We start from the raw sequence: 19,765 nt of genomic DNA, 5'->3' as shown, positions 1-19,765 counted from the left end.
ATATATAGTCTCATCTTCAAAAGAACACGACTTCTCATTATTCCCTTACATGACCCTTCATGCACCCTTTCAGAAACTGATTCACAAATGTTGGTTACAACTGCTATTTAGATTAATCGATTTATTAATTATAACTTTCATTATTCAAATTGACATCTTCATAAATCAATTCTTATTTAATTATACGATCTTATGGAAATAATAGTAACCTTCGACTTCATTATTATCAACGTTATTGGGGCTTCTTATTAATCACTACTTCTCTAATGATAATATGTTTTCACTCCCTTCCGATGTGGCAACCTATGTCATGCTGACTTGTATCACCCCCTTGACTTTGACTTGTTTGGGCACAAAGCATGGTCGACCATATTTTGAATTGTATCTCTGCCATGTTCTCATCAAACGACCAATCACCCGAACTATATTCCATTGCTTATCGCCGAATCTAATAAGATTCGTGCTGCATCTAATATAAGATTCGTGTTCCTTACTTCAAACACTTCTCAATTTTCTTTTAATAAATCTTTTGACTTGAGCATATAAATCAGTGATCTTTGTCTTTATCAATCTTTGCTTTGATTAATGAATGCCTTTGTTAATTTAGCAACCAACCAAATACTGTTTTGACAGTTTGTATTTTTAACATCTCTTTGAAACATATCAAGCATATCCACGTTACTTTGTTTCCCATAATACATATACCGCTGCATCTAATATGAGCCACTGTAGTATTGGCAAGTGTTGGACATGCTCATCGCTGTTCCAGTATAGCAATGATATTTGTTTATAATAAACAAATTAATGACAGTCGCTGCACACTTAATGGTGTCGTTCTTCTTTTAATTCGCTACTCTTCTCATTTTTTATCGCTCCATAGTACATTGTTTATATTTGCTGATGATAAGATATTCTGGAAATGTATTAAAGCTTTCTAGACATTGAAGGATGTTTGCTGATGATAAGATATTCTGGAAATGTATTACTAATATTCTGAAAATTTCCTGAGAAAAGATATTTGCTTTTATGTACTAAATAATTCAAGAACAAGGCGGCTAACTATCTTGCAAACCTAGCTAGTCATAAACACTTTTTGAGTTGTAAATAAATGAAACTAGGCTGGGGGAGCAATAACAAGGATTAAATCACGTTACTGATGATAATTTGCCTAAGTAATAATATTTACCGTAAACCTATGTCCCATGGTCCATACAGTGACAAATGACACCGGTGGCAATTCCAATCAATGCATTCCTCATCTGAATATAACATTATTTTTATGGTAGTTATAGATCTTAGAATGCTGGATTATAGGCATCATCCAACTTTGAAGACAAAACTTTTCATAAATCGAGCTACCCGGTAATTGTAAGATGTCTGATTGATTTTCATAATTTATCCAAGAACCGAAGGCTTAAGAACTAATTGTCTGCCACATTTTCTCAAAGAAATAGAGACAAACTCAAATAGCAATGGGCATTATTCTATGTATTCTACTTATTATTCTTGCATTTACAATGAAACACACCTCACTGGTTATAATAAAATAGAGGTCAAAGATACCAATTCTAACTTGATAACTAGAATTTAGTGACCCAATCCAACTGAATGACTCCAGAATTAGTAGGCTGTTGAAAGTTGCAATTTTCAACCATTTAGTTGACTTCTAAGAACAAGATATGCAAGTAAGAGCCTTAGATTAAACTAACCTAAGTAAAAATCCCTGCCAGGGGATGTCAAAATAGGCATCAAGCTATCCCAAGAATGGAGAATATTCAAGGTTGCATGGGTACTCGTACCCATCCCCTAGGTACTCGTAAAGGAGACTCGGACGTGTATCCTGCACCGGAAACTTGGTTGGAAATGTCTCCATAGAGAGGAGACTTCCCACTAACGTATCCGCCCGTCTCCAACCGTCTCCAAGCCAAACAAAAAAAAAGGAAACCTTAAAATGTTAAAAAACAAACAAACACAGGCAACAAAATAATCAAAATGTAGTACAAACGGAAGAAAAACAATGCTCAAAACAAATGCAGGTCACAAGGATTTCTTAAAACATTGCAACAACCATTACTAAATTATTATATTATATTTAATGTCATCATATTTAATGTTCAATGTCATTATATTTTCAGAATTTCTATAAATTATTAAATTATATTTAAAAAAAATTGGTGTCTCCAAGTACCCACGTCTCCTATTTTGAAAAAATAGCCGTACCAGTACCAGCACCAATCTCCAAAGTCTCCAAGTACCCCCGTACCCGTGCAACCTTGAGAATATTCTATCAATTCACAAACTCGTAGAGATGTTAGTATAAAAACACAGAAATGAAAAGGTGACCTCTGTTGAGGGCCCAAAAAATATGAAGTTAGGATATCAACACACAATTTTGCAGCCAACAATAATATAGATAATTATTTGGGTAACACGAATATTAAGAACACCACAAGATAAACACGGATTAATCCCAGAATGATGGATAACTCATAATGATGGATAACTCATAATAGGCATTATCAAAATTTGAAGAGATAACTTTTTTATAAACTAATCTACAGGTAAACATCCCTGCCACAGTAAATCAAAGTGAATGTCAAGCTACTTCAAGAATGGACAATTGTCTGCTCACAAGCAAGGTCATAGAGATGTCAAGAGAATGCCTTGGCGAGAATTGTAATGATGGCCCCCATAGGAGACCAGGAAACCCAATTGATTGGTATACCATTACCATTACCAATAAAGAATTATGCAGCTGACAATAATATGGATAATCATTGAGGTAAATACAAAAAATAAGAACTGCACTAGAAAAATAAGTGGCCAAAAGATAAGAAAATTAGGGCACCCCCAATGATCAGAAGCTAGTGGAACAAAATCATTCCTTGAACCACTTTCGTTTAAAATTTAACATAAAGGTTAGATTTTAAGCAGTAGATGCACCTTTCAAAAAATGGCTCAAAAGAAATAATAATTGGCCAACTCAGTAGAGGTAGCTCATCATTAAAGCAAACTGAAACAAGAGAAAAGAACAGGTTAGGACAGAACAATCTGGAGAATTTTGCTCACCATTAACATGTATGCAGAGGTTGAGACAGAGACGTCTTGGCACATTTAAACAACCATCTTGGATTCTAAATGACTGCTTCCATTAAAGCTCCAGGGGGTAAAAAATAAGACAAACAATCTGAGTTGCACATGCAATGAGGATTAATGGTTTGAGATAAGGCGAGTAAAATATAGAAAAAAGAATGCATGTACGTACTCTGTAAGCAAGGAGAATTGAGAATGAAAGGTTTGTGATGTTGCATTGTCCCATGTATGAGACATCTAGGAAGAAGCACTCAATACGACGTCAACATTTGAATAGGATATATGGCTTTTTCAATTTGTGGACAAAAGGAGTGGGCAGGCATATTGAAGATAATCTACACCACAAAATGGGCAAAGATAGCCTAGAGGTAAAGTGCAGCTAAACTGAAAAATGATTTTATAATTGTTGTGTATCGCATCTCATAAATACTGTAGTGTCTTCCATTGACTTCATCAAAAAACATTTCTATCCATGAAGAGTCACAACCCTCTGAGGTGAAGCAAGTAAACAAAGTTCAGGCCAATTTCCACACAAAGAACTTACCCGTATATAGTCTCAGCAGTTATTTCTGCCAAAATAAAGACCAAGTGAAACACTGTCTCCTATATTAGATTATGAACTTATCAATACAGCTGACAGCTTACATTTGGCATACAAAAATGGAACTTTCAACCAGGAATGAAGTACAAGTCCCAATGGCTCCCATCACTCTTGTTCATTTCTATAATCTCTATATGTAAGCATATCAAAAAACAACTGGTAAATGCTCTCTACAATAAGCCATAAGCAACTCTAATGACCCTCTAATTAGGGTTAAATAAAACTTCTACATTTGATAATAGAACATCTAATAAATCTAATGTAGAGTCCCTTCAAAGAAAGAAAATGCCAATTCCAGTGGCAACAATTTGTGAACATGCATGAAGTATCTGAATAATCTCGAGTTAGATAGAGTCAGAGGTATCCAAATAATATAGAGTTAGATAGAGTCAGAAGTATCTGAATAACATTCATTTAAATTTGAGTCTGAAGTTTATATCACAACTATGTTGTCTTAAAAGGTTACTATAAAACAGATGAAAAAACTAGTAACGGGTAATATATCCTAACATTCCATCAAATGATGTAATGGGCTTTTGTTTAATATAATAGCAAGCTTTATTTATTTGTTTTAAAAAAGCCTAACTTTACTCATCTGCCACAGGACTGCAACAAAGTCAGGAATCAACTTAATAAAGAACGACTATCATGCTATGGCTTTTAAAAAAATAATGCATGATTAATAGACAAGAAAATTCTAGAAGATAATGACAGCTTGATTGGCTTTAATGAGCACAGATCTTAATTTACATTTTCAAGAAATGTACAAGAGGCAAATAAGCCAATCCCCAACTTTGCTTACCATGGCAGACAACACGATGCAGATGCAGAATGTAACATGCTAAACTATGTTCCTGGAAAATCAGTTGACCATACCATCTACAGAAGCATGATACAATTATCTATTTCCATGCTAGCCAAGAGACCAGATCAGACCATGTAGGAAGAATCAATATCTTTTTATTTAACTCGCAAATTTTCCAAGTCCAAAAAAAATGACTAATTTTCCCTTGGGGGGGGCACAAATCAAGGAAAATCGCCCACATTCAGTCCAGAAATTGGTTAGATGAATTAGACAAACAACATTGAGCTGGCTTTAGCATCAACTGACCGAATTGAAATTAATTGCCAACAAAACTTGGCCCTTACAAGTTGCCATTATAATTCCAGGCCAGGTACAGATGAACCAAAGCTTGCCCAATTCTGTTCTTCTCTTGCATTCCTGGCCTCACTGGTGCAACCACACTACAAGACTTGTGAACCAGGAAAAGAATTAGGGTGTCTTATATCAGGCACCAAAGAATTCTTAAAAGAGATTAATGTTGAAGGTTCGTTAAACTTCAGAACTTTTTTACCAAAACCTTCACATGATAAGCCGAAGCAAACCCAAACCAACAGCAGTAACAGAAACAATGGTACCTGCAGAAGCAATCAGCATTCTCAGTCACACAAAAGACCCTACACTGCCATCCTTTAAGCAAATTGTTTCAGGTATATCTTGAAAACCACAACAAGCACTTGTCATACCTATACAATACTTTATCACATCATACTTTGCAGCCTCCAGCTGTGTCTTGAGCAAATGAATCTCCTGTCAATCAAATAATTTCAGGGAAATAATTAAATTTTCCGTTTAATACAACAGTATTCTTGGCATACCATTGTGAAAAGCAGTTCTTACAACACACCCTATCAAGCTTATTTGTTAGATTTGATGTCTCCGCACTCTGATTTGCCAACTCATCACGAATGCGACTGGCATAAACAAACAACGGACACTTTGGCATTAATAGTTTCTTGTAAAAAGCATTGTTCAGTAAAAAGCAATTAAACATAACAAATTGTCAAGAAAAATAACTAAACTCATTAACAGAACTACAAAACCAAAACCCCCCTATTTTTCTACAAAGCCAAAACGCATGTAATTTTCATTTCCCTTTGTCTCAGATCAAAAAATTCTTGAAAATAAATTACCAGTTTAAAAAGACGCACTTACCCTCTTTCCAAGTTCAAATCCAACCGCTGTCCTGCAGTGACTTTGTCGATCTCATACCTATTGAGTTAAAGTCAGTCAAATAAAAGCTTGGGAAAAAAGCAAAATAACTCAAATGAAAAATGCAATGCCACAGTAACACATAAAACCTCAGTTCGCTGCGCATTCTATCTATGTCAGTTCGTAACTTTTCTGTCTCACGTTGCAAAGAAGAGAAATGGTGCTCCTGGAAAATCACAAATCATCAAATAGCAATCTTTAATAAGCATATATGATATATCTACTCATCAATATAACAAAACAAAAATATATTTTTAATGGACTTGCTTAACATTAATCATCACCCTAAGAAAGCAAAAATTGTATACACAGACTTTAAAAACAATTTCAAATGAACACAATAAATAATGATTGCAGTGCAACATTGAAGAGACCATGGGCAGAGGATCCCGCTACAGCCCCTGATTCAGACAGGTTCTGGCTTCCAGCAAAAGGTCACATTAAACAGTGATAATGCTTTGAACAGAATCAAGCTTTTTGCTAGGGAAGAACTTACAGCATCGGTCTGTCATTAAATTTACCAATGAAAGGAAATCAATGCCCAAAAAAACAGAAATTTACGATTGGTCCCTCTGCATAATGTCAGTTTTACATTGTTTTGAAAGAATGGAAATGTGGCATTTTGAAAGAAACCATAATTAAATTATTAAACAATAATACATAGTTAATATGTAAGTGCTAGTGCTTTTGGAAAGGATCAATTTGGCGAAATCACAGGGGTTTAAGCTCCTTGAGGCAGAAGGTGATGCACAAATTACTATTTTTGGGCTTCTTAAGTAAAAATTTGAAGGATGGAAGTTGAAGAATACTGTTGAACAAGAGGGTATGCTTGGCAGCAGCTTTGATACTTAAATATTTTGCCACTGTTACAAAACACAACTGTGTAGCAGACCACTTAGCTAACGAGGGAGTTTCTCAATTGCTTTTTTTGACGATTGTGGACACTGAACAGTGGCCAATTGATGAACCTTACAGAAATTGTCATGCTTTTTACATCCATCTCTTCCAAATATTCACTCTCCTTCTACATAATGTATTGTTATGAGGTTATGTCCTTGCCATTTACTAGAGGTGGTTTTAAGGTTCTGCATATAAAAAGACACAGAACCATGTGGGGAGGGGCTCTTCCTCCAGTGGAATTGTTTCCAGAAGTTCATTTAAGCGTATGTGTCATTCTGATTCTGCTACCCTATCTTTTGTAAAAGATATCCTGGAAGTAAATGATTTGTGCAACACAAGTGTCAAGCGGACAAGGTACTCTCTCTCAGAGGACTTTACTCAGAAGCTTGGAAAGAGAGTTGCAAGCTCTTCAGTGTGGAAATGGATTCTGCAAGAATCATCCCCTTTTAAGCAGTGTACAGTGTGGATGACAGCTCTGAAGATGATGAGCAGCTCCAGGAGATGGACGGCTTGCAATACCAGGCAGATTTTTATGGGATCTCTTCTAATTGGTCTATCATTTCTTCCTTCAATGGTTTGAGCCTTAAGGATCTTGCTCTCTACAGCCAAGATCTGGCTTATGTATTGACAACTTAAGGGCGGTCCTAAGAAATGGCTACCTCGAACTTTCAAGTCTTTTCATCTTGCCTGGCCCCCACATGGGGTGTGTCCAGGGCAAACAAGAAGGACTTTGTAGAGCCTAGGGTTCTGGTTATTGAGAAGGATGGAGGTGTTGTTGTCCAAACCCCTTAGGTGTTTGGCTGGTAGCTTGGCTGTTTTTGATGGACTGCCTATGTTTGTGCCAGGCCTTTTTAATTATACTATAATCATCTGGTCCCTTTGTTGCTTAAAACCTCATTGTATTAGTTTCTCTTTGGGGATGGGGCCCCCGTAGAACCCATATCTAATCCATCAAAAATGTTAGAGCATATTTAACTATTAGCTGCTTTTTTACAACTAGTTATGTTTTTTTGCTTTTTTGCTTAAGTTCACTTAGGAGTGCTTAGTTTAGTTGCACACCTAATTTAGCTTTTATGCATCTAGTTTAAGCTAGAGTTGAGCTTTATATGGCTCCTCATGATTGCACTTTAGTTCTCCTAAATTTAGCTATGTACTTTCTTTATAAGCACCTCATTATACAATTGTAACTCATTATGTATTCTTTGCTTTTGAGTGATATAGTATTCTTTTGTGCAACTCTTGTTTGTGGAAGGTGTTTTTGTTTGTTGTTTGATCTTGAAAGTGCTTATGTTGCAAAATTCAACATAGTATCAGAGCTCAATATTTACTTCAACAAGGTATTAGAGCATGAATTCGACAAGCCCCTTCTCAACCTTTGAGGGTTTACTTTGCTCAGAAGCATTGCAAGGTCACATATTTTCTTTTTTGAAGATCTGGAGGTGGGTAAATTTTCTGTCAACTTTGGAGCAAAACAAGTATCACCATCACGTCTGTGGCAGCAAAAAAACCCTAAGTTCGACTATTATTTCATCAAAATTGGAGCAATTCAAAAACGGAGACAAGTTGGCCGAGGGCACAAAAATTGAGGCAAAATCTAGGGGGTAGCTGAAAAATCTGAGCACTTTGGAGTGAAACAGAGGTCACCATCATGCTCAAGAGTCTCGAGAATCTTAAAATCACGTGTCAATTTCTCCAAATTGGAGATCGGGGAATTCTTTGCAAAAAACTTCAAAAAGTTCCCTTTTTTGGAATATTTATGTTTTCGGCAAGTTTCCATTTTCAAAAAGTTTCTATATTTGGAAAATTTCTATTTCAAAAAGTTTCTATTTTTGGAAACTTACTATTTTCAAAAAGTTCCTATTTTGGAAACTTATTATTTTCGAAAACTTTTTTATTTTTGGAAAGTTACTATTTTCAAAAAATTTCCATTTTCAAAAAGTTTGTTTTTTGCTCATAACTTGGTCATATGGACTTGTAGCGTCGTAAATTGTACGCACTTGCTAGGGTGGTACAATTTCACACCTAGTTTAGCACCCGCCTTGGCGCATTTTGCATTTTGCATTGCATTTCCCCTTTAGCACTTAATTAATTAAATTAATTAGGTCTAAGGTCCTATTTTATCATCTCCCACATCATAAAGTTGGGCCCTTTCATTAAAGTGTGCCCTTTTCATTTTATTCCTCCTATACATCATTTAATCAAAAACCCTAATTAGGCCCTATTTCAAACTTAGGGGCTTGGTTTTGGGGGTCAAAACATCTCGAAATCACCTGTAACTTCAGGATTCTCTCTAAAATCATCATATCCGACGGCCCTGAAAATTTGGTGAAAAGTTGTCGGGACCATGGCGCCCAGAGTGCACATGGTCCCGGACATTTTTCCCAAAATTTTAGGAGCACGATCCAATCATAAAATAAAGCTTAACCCCAAGAAATTGGCGGGATATTCAATCTCTAGGTCGGCCAAAAGTTGAAATTAAGACCTAGGGTTTCATATATAAGAGCTCTCTTTCTTCATTGGAAAGGATCCGAATTTTTGGCTTTGGAGGACCTTCTATGCAGCGAAAGAGCAGATCTTTGAAGACTTCAACTACATTCAACATCCATCTATCAAGCATTCATCAATTTCATTCATTCATTTAGGGCTTGGAAGACATTGAAGAACAATAGGAGATTACCGACTGAAGATTGGCTTGTACTCCTCCCTTGAGGGTTGGGTATGATTTCATGTTGTTTTCATGTCTTTGCATAAGCTTCAATATATCCTTTATTCATGTTTTAGGTCACTTTGCATCTTGATTTAGAGCATTTACATTATCATTTACAAGCAATTAGGGTTTACTTTCTAGGTTGCTCTAGTTTGCTTTCTTGCATTTTAGGACCTTGCACACACACTAGGTCTGCACACACAATACATTTTACAATACAACTTGGCTATTCGTGGAGGTGGAAATCACCGAAGCGGGGGTTTGACTAAGGCAAAACCCTATATAGCCGCCCAAACACCTTTTCAGATATAAGTGCAGGTTTCGGGACTCGGACGACGCCGCAAGTTGCAGATCCGGGAGAAGCAGACTGAGACCGACCTTCCCACCAAGTTTCAGAGCAAAAGACCAGGACAGGGGTGTGGGGCGCCCTGGTCCTGCCAGGACAGGGGCGCTGGGCGCCCTGGTCCCTGGGACAGACAGCATTTTCAGCATTTTTGACAACTTTTCCAGAGTGTAAAACAGCAGTTTCCGGAGCAGTTTCAGGGGCAGAATCAGGACAGTGGCGCCCGCGCCCCCGTCCCGAACATTTTCAGTCAAATTTTAACTCTGGGTACGCATTTGCATTCTTGTCTTGTCCTTGTGTTTACAACTTTCCATTGTTTAAGTTCAATTCTGCAATCTTGTTATTAGTTCATACTTGCACTTTGGGGTTAGGAATTGAACTTGCATCATTTTATCTTTCAATTACAACAAAGGAATAGAAATCCTAATAGGTAGCCCGTGGCTCTCTTTTCCACAAGAAGAAGTAGCCAATTGTGTGATACCTCTAGGCTCTTTCGTATTCCACAAGTGTGTGGTTGAAAGTGAGATTAGGGCATGTTTGCTTAGTGTCACTTTTTCTCCCACACATTTTGGTGAACCCGACATGAACTCCAATCTTCTCTAATTCTGATTTATGTTTTCAAATTTGAGTGTTTATGCTATTTCTTGCAAGATTCAAAAAATTTAGAGGAAATTTTTGCTAAAACCCTAATTTTTCAATTCAAAGTTGAACTTGTGGATAGCTTAATTGGGATCAATAATTTCAAATCTGATTTAGAAACTCATTTGAATCATAAATTTCATTTTCTAAATCTACATTCTAAGTGCTTGCATTGGTTGAAATTAAACATTTCCTTCTATTTTGCATGTGTTATCATTTGAAAGAGGAAAATTGTTGTCATGATGCATTCATTTCATAGATGTGATAATGGGTTAGCTTCCCTTGTTTCAATTTTTCCTTCTCCTAAAGAACCTCCCCCCATCTATAACAACATTTTAGTGCCTAAAAGAGTTTCTATCAATCCCTTTGAGACTCTCCCATGTTCTAAGGATGAAGACTTTAAGAGTGATCTTGACAACTCTCCTAAAATGTGCCCTTCCTATTTAGCTATCCTAGAGGAAGAGAATAATATCATAAACACCTTTCTTAATGTTACTTCACCTTCCCTACATGATGCCTCTCTAAGTGAAAAGGTATTGATGGACATTGACTTATTTTCTCCTAAAGTTGGTCCTTCGAATGGGGGAATGTTAGTGCAACAAGAGGTTATGAACACTTCTTTCAAAGATCTCCTTCCTAAGCATGAATCTTTGGAGAAGACTGTTCATGTTCCTCCTAAAAAACACTCCCTTCATGAGGATCCTTTTGTGCAAGAAGATGACATGATCCCTACATTTCCTAGTGATGGTATTTCCTTTTCCAACAAAATTCCCACTAGAGATGATGAATTAATGATAAATGCTTACCCTTCTCCTAAAGTTTGTCTTACCCATAAGCATCCCTTAGAGAAAGAAGATGAAATAATAAGCAATTTCCTTAATTCTCTCTCCCCTAAAGATCATATTTTGAGGAAAGAGGATGAGTTTAACACATCTGTTGATGCTCTCCCTCCTAAGGATGAGGAATTAATAAACAATGTTATCCCCTCTCCCGAAATTGACAATACTTCAAACATTCCTTTCAACAACCTCACTATTTGGGATGAACCATTAGAAGAAGGTATAGATTATTCTCTACCCCTAGCCAAAGGGGATGAAATCAAGATTGGAAACTCCCTTGATAGTTTCTCCCCTTCCTTGAATCTCAATTATTCTCCCTCTAAAAATAAAGCATCTCCCTCTCCTCAACTTGGTTCTACTCATAAGGAAACCCTAGTTCAAAGCAAGATGATTAACATCTCTTTCAAAGATCTCCCTCTCAAAAGTGAGACTTTAGAGAGTAATGTTGATCCTTCTCCTAGAGAGTTTATTCCCCATGTAGATCCTTTGATGATAGAGGATGATATGACCTTTCCTAGCATTACTTTTCCTACTAGAACATCAATGCCTACCCCTTGTCTCTCTCCTAAAATTGATTTAATCCGTGATAAGATTTTAGTGCAAGAGAAGACTATCAATAATTCTTCCAACACTTTTGTTTATTCCTCTAAACCATCCTCAATCAATTTGATACATGTAAATGAAACACCTAACAAACCTCTCTTCACTGTCCAAGGTGCTTGTCCTTCTCAAAATTCTCAACCTTTAAATAAGCCTATCTTAGTGGTTCAAGGTGGTTATGCTAATGATTCTTTTTGCACTCCTAACAAACCTATTATTACTGTGCAAGGAGGTTATTCTTCTAAGAGCCCTTATGAGTATGCTAAGCAACTGACTAGAGAGAGTTATCATGCGGTTGCTCATACCTATAACACAAGAAACAATAGGCAACCTAATCCTCCTCCAGTTATTCCAACTTCACTTCCTCCTTCCCAACCTATTCTTCCTCAAGCTCCTCGTATTTCACAAGTTCTTGGTAAGGAATATGATCTCATAGAACAACTTAAAGCTACCCCTGCTAAGATATCCCTTTGGGATTTGATTCAAACTTCTTCCGCTCATCATGGAATGTTACAAGATGCCTTGAAAGATTTGAATGTTCCTCCACCGAATACATCTAGTAATATAGCATCTTTAGTTAACTCTGTGATGAATCCTAAAGCTCAAATTGTGTTTACCCAAGATGAGTTGCCTACTAGTGAAATTCAACAACAATATGATCCCTTGATGATTGTGGTTGTCATAAATGACACTGCTATAAGACGAACACTGGTAGATAATGGCTCTGGCCTTAATGTGTGTAGCATTAATCTATTGCATAAGATGAATATGGATACATCCCTTATTGAGCCTGACTCTCGTCCCATTCGAGGCTTTGATAATGTGGCTACGTCTTCATTAGGTATTATCACTTTACCCATCACAGTGGGACCTGTTACTTTGCCTACTCCTATCCATGTTATGTCGGGAAATCTATCATACAACTTGTTATTAGGGAGACCTTGGATTCACAGTATGCAAGCTGTCCCCTCTACATTGCATAGACAAGTTAAATTCATTTATAACAATAAGACATATACCTTGATAGGTGATACTAAACTTCAGGCTTGTTTGCAAACATCTACTTCCAAAGGGAGTTCTTCTAAGCCTTCCTCTTCTAGTGATGACTCGTTAAACAAGATACCTATGGATGAATCATCACCCTCTGATAATCAAAATTCTTTGGATGATTCTAAAGCTCCTGAAGAAGATCCTTCTCGACTTGAATCTACACATGAAAAAGCTTTTGATCCTGAGAAGGTTCTCGCAGAAGACGATTGGGGATCTCTTGATTTTAATCCCACCTTTGTAGGTGAGTATAGGGTTCCTCCTAGAGAGCTTAAAGGTAAAAAGGAAGAAACTAGAGACCAATCAGTCTTACCTGAATCTATGAGCAATAATTTTGTGGCTGCTTCTCAAACTTCTTCTCCTCACACCTCTAATTATGAAGAGTTTGATTCTTTGTCTTATGAAAAACCACCTTCTCTTCCTGAAATGGCTGATCGTTATGGTCGTGGTTTTCGCATTTTTGCTAAGCATGGGTATCATGGAAATGGTTGTGGCGCTCATGAACAAGGGATAAAAGTTCCTCTAGAGACTAATTTTCACAATTATGCCTTTGGACTCGGCTATAATCCCTGCAAACGTACCAAAGCATCTAAAAGACCATCTCTTAATGTGAATGCTATATTTAGTAGTGATGATGATCTCACTTCAACCAAATCATCTTCTACTTCTGTCAACTCTCATTCCCCTCATAAGGAAATCTTGGCGATGAACAAATCTCTTTATGACTCCCCTCAAATTTCTAAATCTACTTATGAATCTTTATCTCCTATTCATCATAAAGTCCTTTTCCCCAAGGATAAGGCTCTAATAAATTACACTCATCTCTCTTCTAAGATTTCTTGTGACTTTTCTTCTTCAATTTTTATCATTTTATACATGTTTTTGATCTCACTTATAGTTGAGCATTTAGCATGTCATATTCAAATACCTCATTCAATCTATCATGTCTTTAAATAACATTAATGGCTGTTATGTTGCTCATCATTATGTGACATTGGTAGCTCATTTACTAGGGGCTCATTGTCATTCATGATGGTACAATTTCAAGTGCAATCATATATTTTTTGAAGCAACATAATAGCCTAATTTTCTTGTTCCTATGGGGACAAGAGTGATTTCATACATCTCTTCTTTTTCTTATGTCTAAATCTCTCCCTAGAAGATTGTGTAAATCCTTCTCATTGACCTTATCCTTGGAAGGCAATGATCTTTCCTTATTTTTATCTAAGGATCCACTTTTTCCTATTTCGTGGATGGTGTGAACTTTATTACTTGATGTTATTCCTTTGTTGTTGTTTGATTAAGGATTCTCTCTTACAAGAGGTGTAAGTCCTTGACTACAACCTCTTTTGCACTTGGTAAAATACATCTATAATGAATTTACTCTCCCAATTGGGTTAAAAAGAGCGTCATCCTTCATTAAGAATCACTTTCACCTCGCAAAAGAAGGAAGTATTGCATTCTTATTCTCTTCTTTGTCTTATTCTAGAAGATGTTATATTTGTCTAAGACAATTCCTCTTGGGGAGAGGTGTCTTTTGTACAAAGATCTCTTCTCCTCTAAGGATCTCCTTTACACATACTACAAGATATCCCTTTTCAACCATCTTATCCTTGCTTAAGGAGTGCAAAACTCTCTTGCTTGGATCTATGACATTGTTGCATTTTTGGGGTATCTTCTTTTGTGATGAAGGTAGGTATCCTTGTTCTACTTTGCTTATGACATAAACATTACACCTTTTGAGCAATGGATTATTCTCGGAACCAGAGCACAGACTCTTAGAGCGAGATGTCTCCATTTTTCTTTTATGCAAGGTGATTATTCTCGGAACCAGAGCACAGACTCTTAGAGCGAGATGTCATGCTTTTGTACTATACATATACAGGTTGTAGCATACTCGGGCATAGACTCCTATGAGGTGCTTCTAACCTCCCTTACACACACATGCACGAGGTTGAGTGGAACTAGCGGCATAAGGCTAGACTTTCTCACTCTCCTCCCTTACATGCATCACCTAGACAGACTCTAGGGGCTAGTTTTCCATGTCCTTTCTCCCATGGATCACCTAGACAAGATCTAGAGGCGAGAAGTCCATGTTTTCTCTCTCACTATTCTTCTCATGGATCACCAATGTATGTATTCATGCTTTTTTCCTTTCTTTTCTTCTCTTTGCATTTTGTTTCCATTTACATCCTTCATCTTGTGTTAGAGAACTCTCAAATCCTCACACTCTTTGTTGTGTTGGAATTGAGATTTAGTCCTCTTTCTTACCAAATGATTCTCCATTAGTTTTTGATCTCATATCAAATCTTCTTGTGAGCATTTGTCATCAATATTCTTTAACAATTCGAAGTGGTAAACATGATACCCTGTTTCAACTCACTAAAATTAGCAAGCCGAAACAGGGGGGGGCATATAGCTACCCTCGAATTTTCATCACCTTCCTTAGTAAGCATTAGGTGATTTTGTGATCTAATGTGTGTTTTGTAGGGTGCGGTTCCTAACTGTGTACTGCAGATACCGCTGGGGGCTTCGTTCGACAGACTTATGGATATATCCTTTTTCAAATAATGTTTACTTTTCTGTACTTTAGCTTGCATATGCACGTAGTGTTCATATGACCGCTAAAGTGGGGGCTAAATGTAGCGTCGTAAATTGTACGCACTTGCTAGGGTGGTACAATTTCACACCTAGTTTAGCACCCGCCTTGGCGCATTTTGCATTTTGCATTGCATTTCCCCTTTAGCACTTAATTAATTAAATTAATTAGGTCTAAGGTCCTATTTTATCATCTCCCACATCATAAAGTTGGGCCCTTTCATTAAAGTGTGCCCTTTTCATTTTATTCCTCCTATACATCATTTAATCAAAAACCCTAATTAGGCACTATTTCGAACTTGGGGGCTTGGTTTCGGGGGTCAAAACATCTCGAAATCACCTGTAACTTCGGGATTCTCTCTAAAATCATCATATCCGACGGCCCTGAAAATTTGGTGAAAAGTTGTCGGGACCATGGCGCCCAGAGTGCACATGGTCCCGGACATTTTTCCCGAAATTTTAGGAGCACGATCCAATCATAAAATAAAGCTTAACCCCAAGAAATTGGCGGGATATTCAATCTCTAGGTCGGCCAAAAGTTGAAATTAAGACCTAGGGTTTCATATATAAGAGCTCTCTTTCTTCATTGGAAAGGATCCGAATTTTTGGCTTTGGAGGACCTTCTATGCAGCGAAAGAGCAGATCTTTGAAGACTTCAACTACATTCAACATCCATCTATCAAGCATTCATCAATTTCATTCATTCATTTAGGGCTTGGAAGACATTGAAGAACAATAGGAGATTACCGACTGAAGATTGGCTTGTACTCCTCCCTTGAGGGTTGGGTATGATTTCATGTTGTTTTCATGTCTTTGCATAAGCTTCAATATATCCTTTATTCATGCTTTAGGTCACTTTGCATCTTGATTTAGAGCATTTACATTATCATTTACAAGCAATTAGGGTTTACTTTCTAGGTTGCTCTAGTTTGCTTTCTTGCATTTTAGGACCTTGCACACACACTAGGTCTGCACACACAATACATTTTACAATACAACTTGGCTATTCGTGGAGGTGGAAATCACCGAAGCGGGGGTTTGACTAAGGCAAAACCCTATATAGCCGCCCAAACACCTTTTCAGATATAAGTGCAGGTTTCGGGACTCGGACGACGCCGCAAGTTGCAGATCCGGGAGAAGCAGACTGAGACCGACCTTCCCACCAAGTTTCAGAGCAAAAGACCAGGACAGGGGTGTGGGGCGCCCTGATCCTGCCAGGACAGGGGCGCTGGGCGCCCTGGTCCCTGGGACAGGGGCGCTGGGCGCCCTGGTCCTCCTAACAGACAGCATTTTCAGCATTTTTGACAGCTTTTCCAGAGTGTAAAACAGCAGTTTCCGGAGCAGTTTCAGGGGCAGAATCAAGACAGTGGCGCCCGCGCCCCCGTCCGAACATTTTCAGTCAAATTTTAACTCCGGGTACGCATTTGCATTCTTGTCTTGTCCTTGTGTTTACAACTTTCCATTGTTTAAGTTCAATTCTGCAATCTTGTTATTAGTTCATACTTGCACTTTGGGGTTAGGGATTGAACTTGCATCATTTTATCTTTCAATTACAACAAAGGAATAGAAATCCTAATAGGTAGCCCGTGGCTCTCTCTTCCACAAGAAGAAGTAGCCAATTGTGTGATACCTCTAGGCTCTTTCGTATTCCACAAGTGTGTGGTTGAAAGTGAGATTAGGGCATGTTTGCTTAGTGTCACTTTTTCTCCCACACAGGACTATGTTTTTCAACTTCCACATCGTCAAAAAACTCTCAAAGTCCTCTATCCAAATCTACTATTTTCTGCAGATTTTGCTTTAAGTAACTTTTATTAAGTCTTTTGTGTTTTCACTTCATGGCTGATTACTTGGTCATTTTTGCTCCTGAAATCTTTTTGTTTGCAATGGATGGCTTCTCTTGGGCTGTCTTACATGTATTTGCAGCACTTTGCCCTATTTGGGCATTTCGAGCATCCTTTTTAAGCATGTATTTGATTATAGACGCACTGAGATAAAGTGTCACTTGTGTATGAGTTTTGTGAATTTTGCACATTTTGTTGTGCATTATTTTGTACATACACTATATTATAGTGCCATGGGGGGTTCTCTAGTGCCTTTTGTTTTGCCATCACACCTTTGTCCAATGAGTGTCCCTCCATGATGACAACAAATCCCAAAGATTCTTCTCCCATGCACCTGTGCATTGGTTGCATACCCTTTCTCAATTGCAAGTGCTTTATTGCGCACATTCAGCTTTTCCTTCGTGCACTTCATGGTGACACACAGTTTTAGTCGACCTGTCATGCCTCTCCATTGTAAGCATTATGGGGCAGTTTCTTCTATTGGCGCTAATGCTTCCTTGGTTTAGCTTTGGAGTTAGACACTCTTGCATTCCATTTTGTGGTTTGGAGTTAGACACTTGCATTCTAGTTTTGTGGAGTCAACCTTTCCATCTTTTGTTGATCAATGTTCTTCAGACTATTCGCACCTGTATATTTGACTAGCAGTTTACTCTTGCATGGTTGAGTAGTGTCATTGGGGTCACTCGTGCAAATTCATGTGCCATTTGTATCTTCGATTGACAGATGTTTTTGCCTTTGTTTGCCATCTGATTGTCCGAGTAGTGTAGTTGGGGGCACTCATGCAAATAAAATGACAATGAGTTTCCACATGCTTGGTTCTTTCATGGAAGACAGGATTCTTGGCAAGTTTGAGAACTCCCTGATTATCACAGAACAAGGGAGTCGGACCTGCTTGAGATATATGCATATCCGCAAGCATCCAACGAAGCCAAACTACCTCACAAGCTGCCTTAACTACTCCTCGATACTCTGCTTCTGGCGAGGGGAGAGCTACTACCTACTGCTTTTTACTAGTCCATGTGACTGCACCAGATCCCAAACCAAACACATACTCAGATGTTGATTTCCTGTCAGCAACCAAACTTGCCCAATCTGAATCTGTGAAACCACTAAGTCTAGGATCGTGACTCCTAGTGCAAAAAAGTCCATAATCAAAAGTGCCTTTCACATAACGTAGCACACGCTTCACTGCTACCCAATGATCAGCCTTGGGGGCTGTCATGAAGCATAAAATGTAGCTCACTGCAAAACTGAGATCAAGTCCAGTGGAAATAAGATAGATGAGACTACCCACTAGTTGTTTGAATTGTGTTTCATCTACAAGAGAAGAAACACACTTGGCTGACAACTTTAGTCCTGTCTCCATAGGCGTGGAAGCAAGTTTACAATCCTGCATTCGAAACCTGTCAAGCAAGATCCTGGCATACTTAGACTAAGAAATAAAAATGCTACCATCAGTCTGCCAAACCTCAACACCTAAACAATAATGGAGAAGCCCCAAATCTGTTGTATCAAATGCCTTGCACAAGTCTTGTTTGATTTCTGCAATCAAATGTGTTGAACTGCTAGTAATAATCAAGTCATCCACATAGACAACAAGAAAGAGAACATCATCACCAGAGTGTTTGATATACAAATTACTATCAGAAGGGCTACGCTAAAAGCCATGAGCAACCAAGTATTAATTAATCTTGATGTACCATGCTAGAGGAGCCTATTTGAGTCCATAGAATGCTTTCATGAGTCTACATACTTGATTTTCTTGCTGCTAACCTTGAAACCAGAAGGTTGCGTCATGTAGACTTATTCCTGCAACTCACCGTTGAGGAAGGCACTCTTAACATCCATCTGATGGACTTTCCATCCAAACTGAGCTGCAATAGCGAGAAGAAGACGAATAGTACTCATCTTGGCAATAGGAGCAAATGTTTCCTCATAATCAATGCCCTCTCGCTATGTGAAACCTCGAGCAACTAATCTAGCCTTGTACTTATCCAAAGTACCATCTACATGATACTTGACCTTATACACCCATTTGCAACTAATGGGCTTCTTCCCCAGAGGAAGATCAGAGAGAACCCAGGTGTTGTTCTTCAAAAGGCTCTAGTATTCTGCATCCATTGCCTGTTCCCACTCTGGAATCCCTTTTGCCTCTGCATATGTGTGAGCCTCATAAATACTATGAATGTTGGCCATGAGAGCAAAGTCAACTGTATTTTGCTGCTTGCTCTTATTTCTAGAAGATCTAACCTCAATGAGCTCATCAGGAGGAAGATCATTGATGGTCTTAGCCCACCATTTAGGCTGAAGAGTAGAAGTGCCAATTGCCAACATCAGATGCAGGAGGAATTACTGGAACTGGAGGTGGAACAAGTGGAAGATTAGCATCATCCGGAGGAAATTCAGGTAGTGCATCATCAAATTCAAAATCTTCATCATCTCTCCCATCAGGTGAACCAAATGGAAGACGAACACCTAAATCAGAAGCCTTCAAAGGTTGATCC

The 19,765-nt window shown here is 38.0% G+C and overlaps 1 protein-coding gene across 1 annotated transcript in view; it reads right to left on the bottom strand.

Annotated features, from left to right (window-relative positions):
- Nucleotides 1–4,632: 4,632 nt before the first annotated feature.
- Nucleotides 4,633–19,765, bottom strand: part of LOC131036659 (protein FMP32, mitochondrial) — a 50,439-nt gene continuing 35,306 nt past the window's right edge. The window contains exons 4-8 of the mRNA XM_057968603.2: nucleotides 5,837–5,913; nucleotides 5,691–5,747; nucleotides 5,383–5,449; nucleotides 5,222–5,285; nucleotides 4,633–5,113 (exon numbers count right to left, since the gene is read on the bottom strand). Coding sequence (XP_057824586.1) covers nucleotides 5,058–5,113; nucleotides 5,222–5,285; nucleotides 5,383–5,449; nucleotides 5,691–5,747; nucleotides 5,837–5,913 — 321 coding nt within the window. The 3' untranslated portion in view covers nucleotides 4,633–5,057. The remainder of the gene's footprint in view (nucleotides 5,114–5,221; nucleotides 5,286–5,382; nucleotides 5,450–5,690; nucleotides 5,748–5,836; nucleotides 5,914–19,765) is intronic.

The sequence above is a fragment of the Cryptomeria japonica genome, chromosome 1, assembly GCF_030272615.1.
Source record: "Cryptomeria japonica chromosome 1, Sugi_1.0, whole genome shotgun sequence".
NCBI classification, from domain to species: Eukaryota; Viridiplantae; Streptophyta; class Pinopsida; order Cupressales; family Cupressaceae; genus Cryptomeria; species Cryptomeria japonica.
The sequence above is the reverse complement of the archived record's forward strand: the minus strand, read 5'-3'. Positions and strand labels throughout refer to the sequence as shown.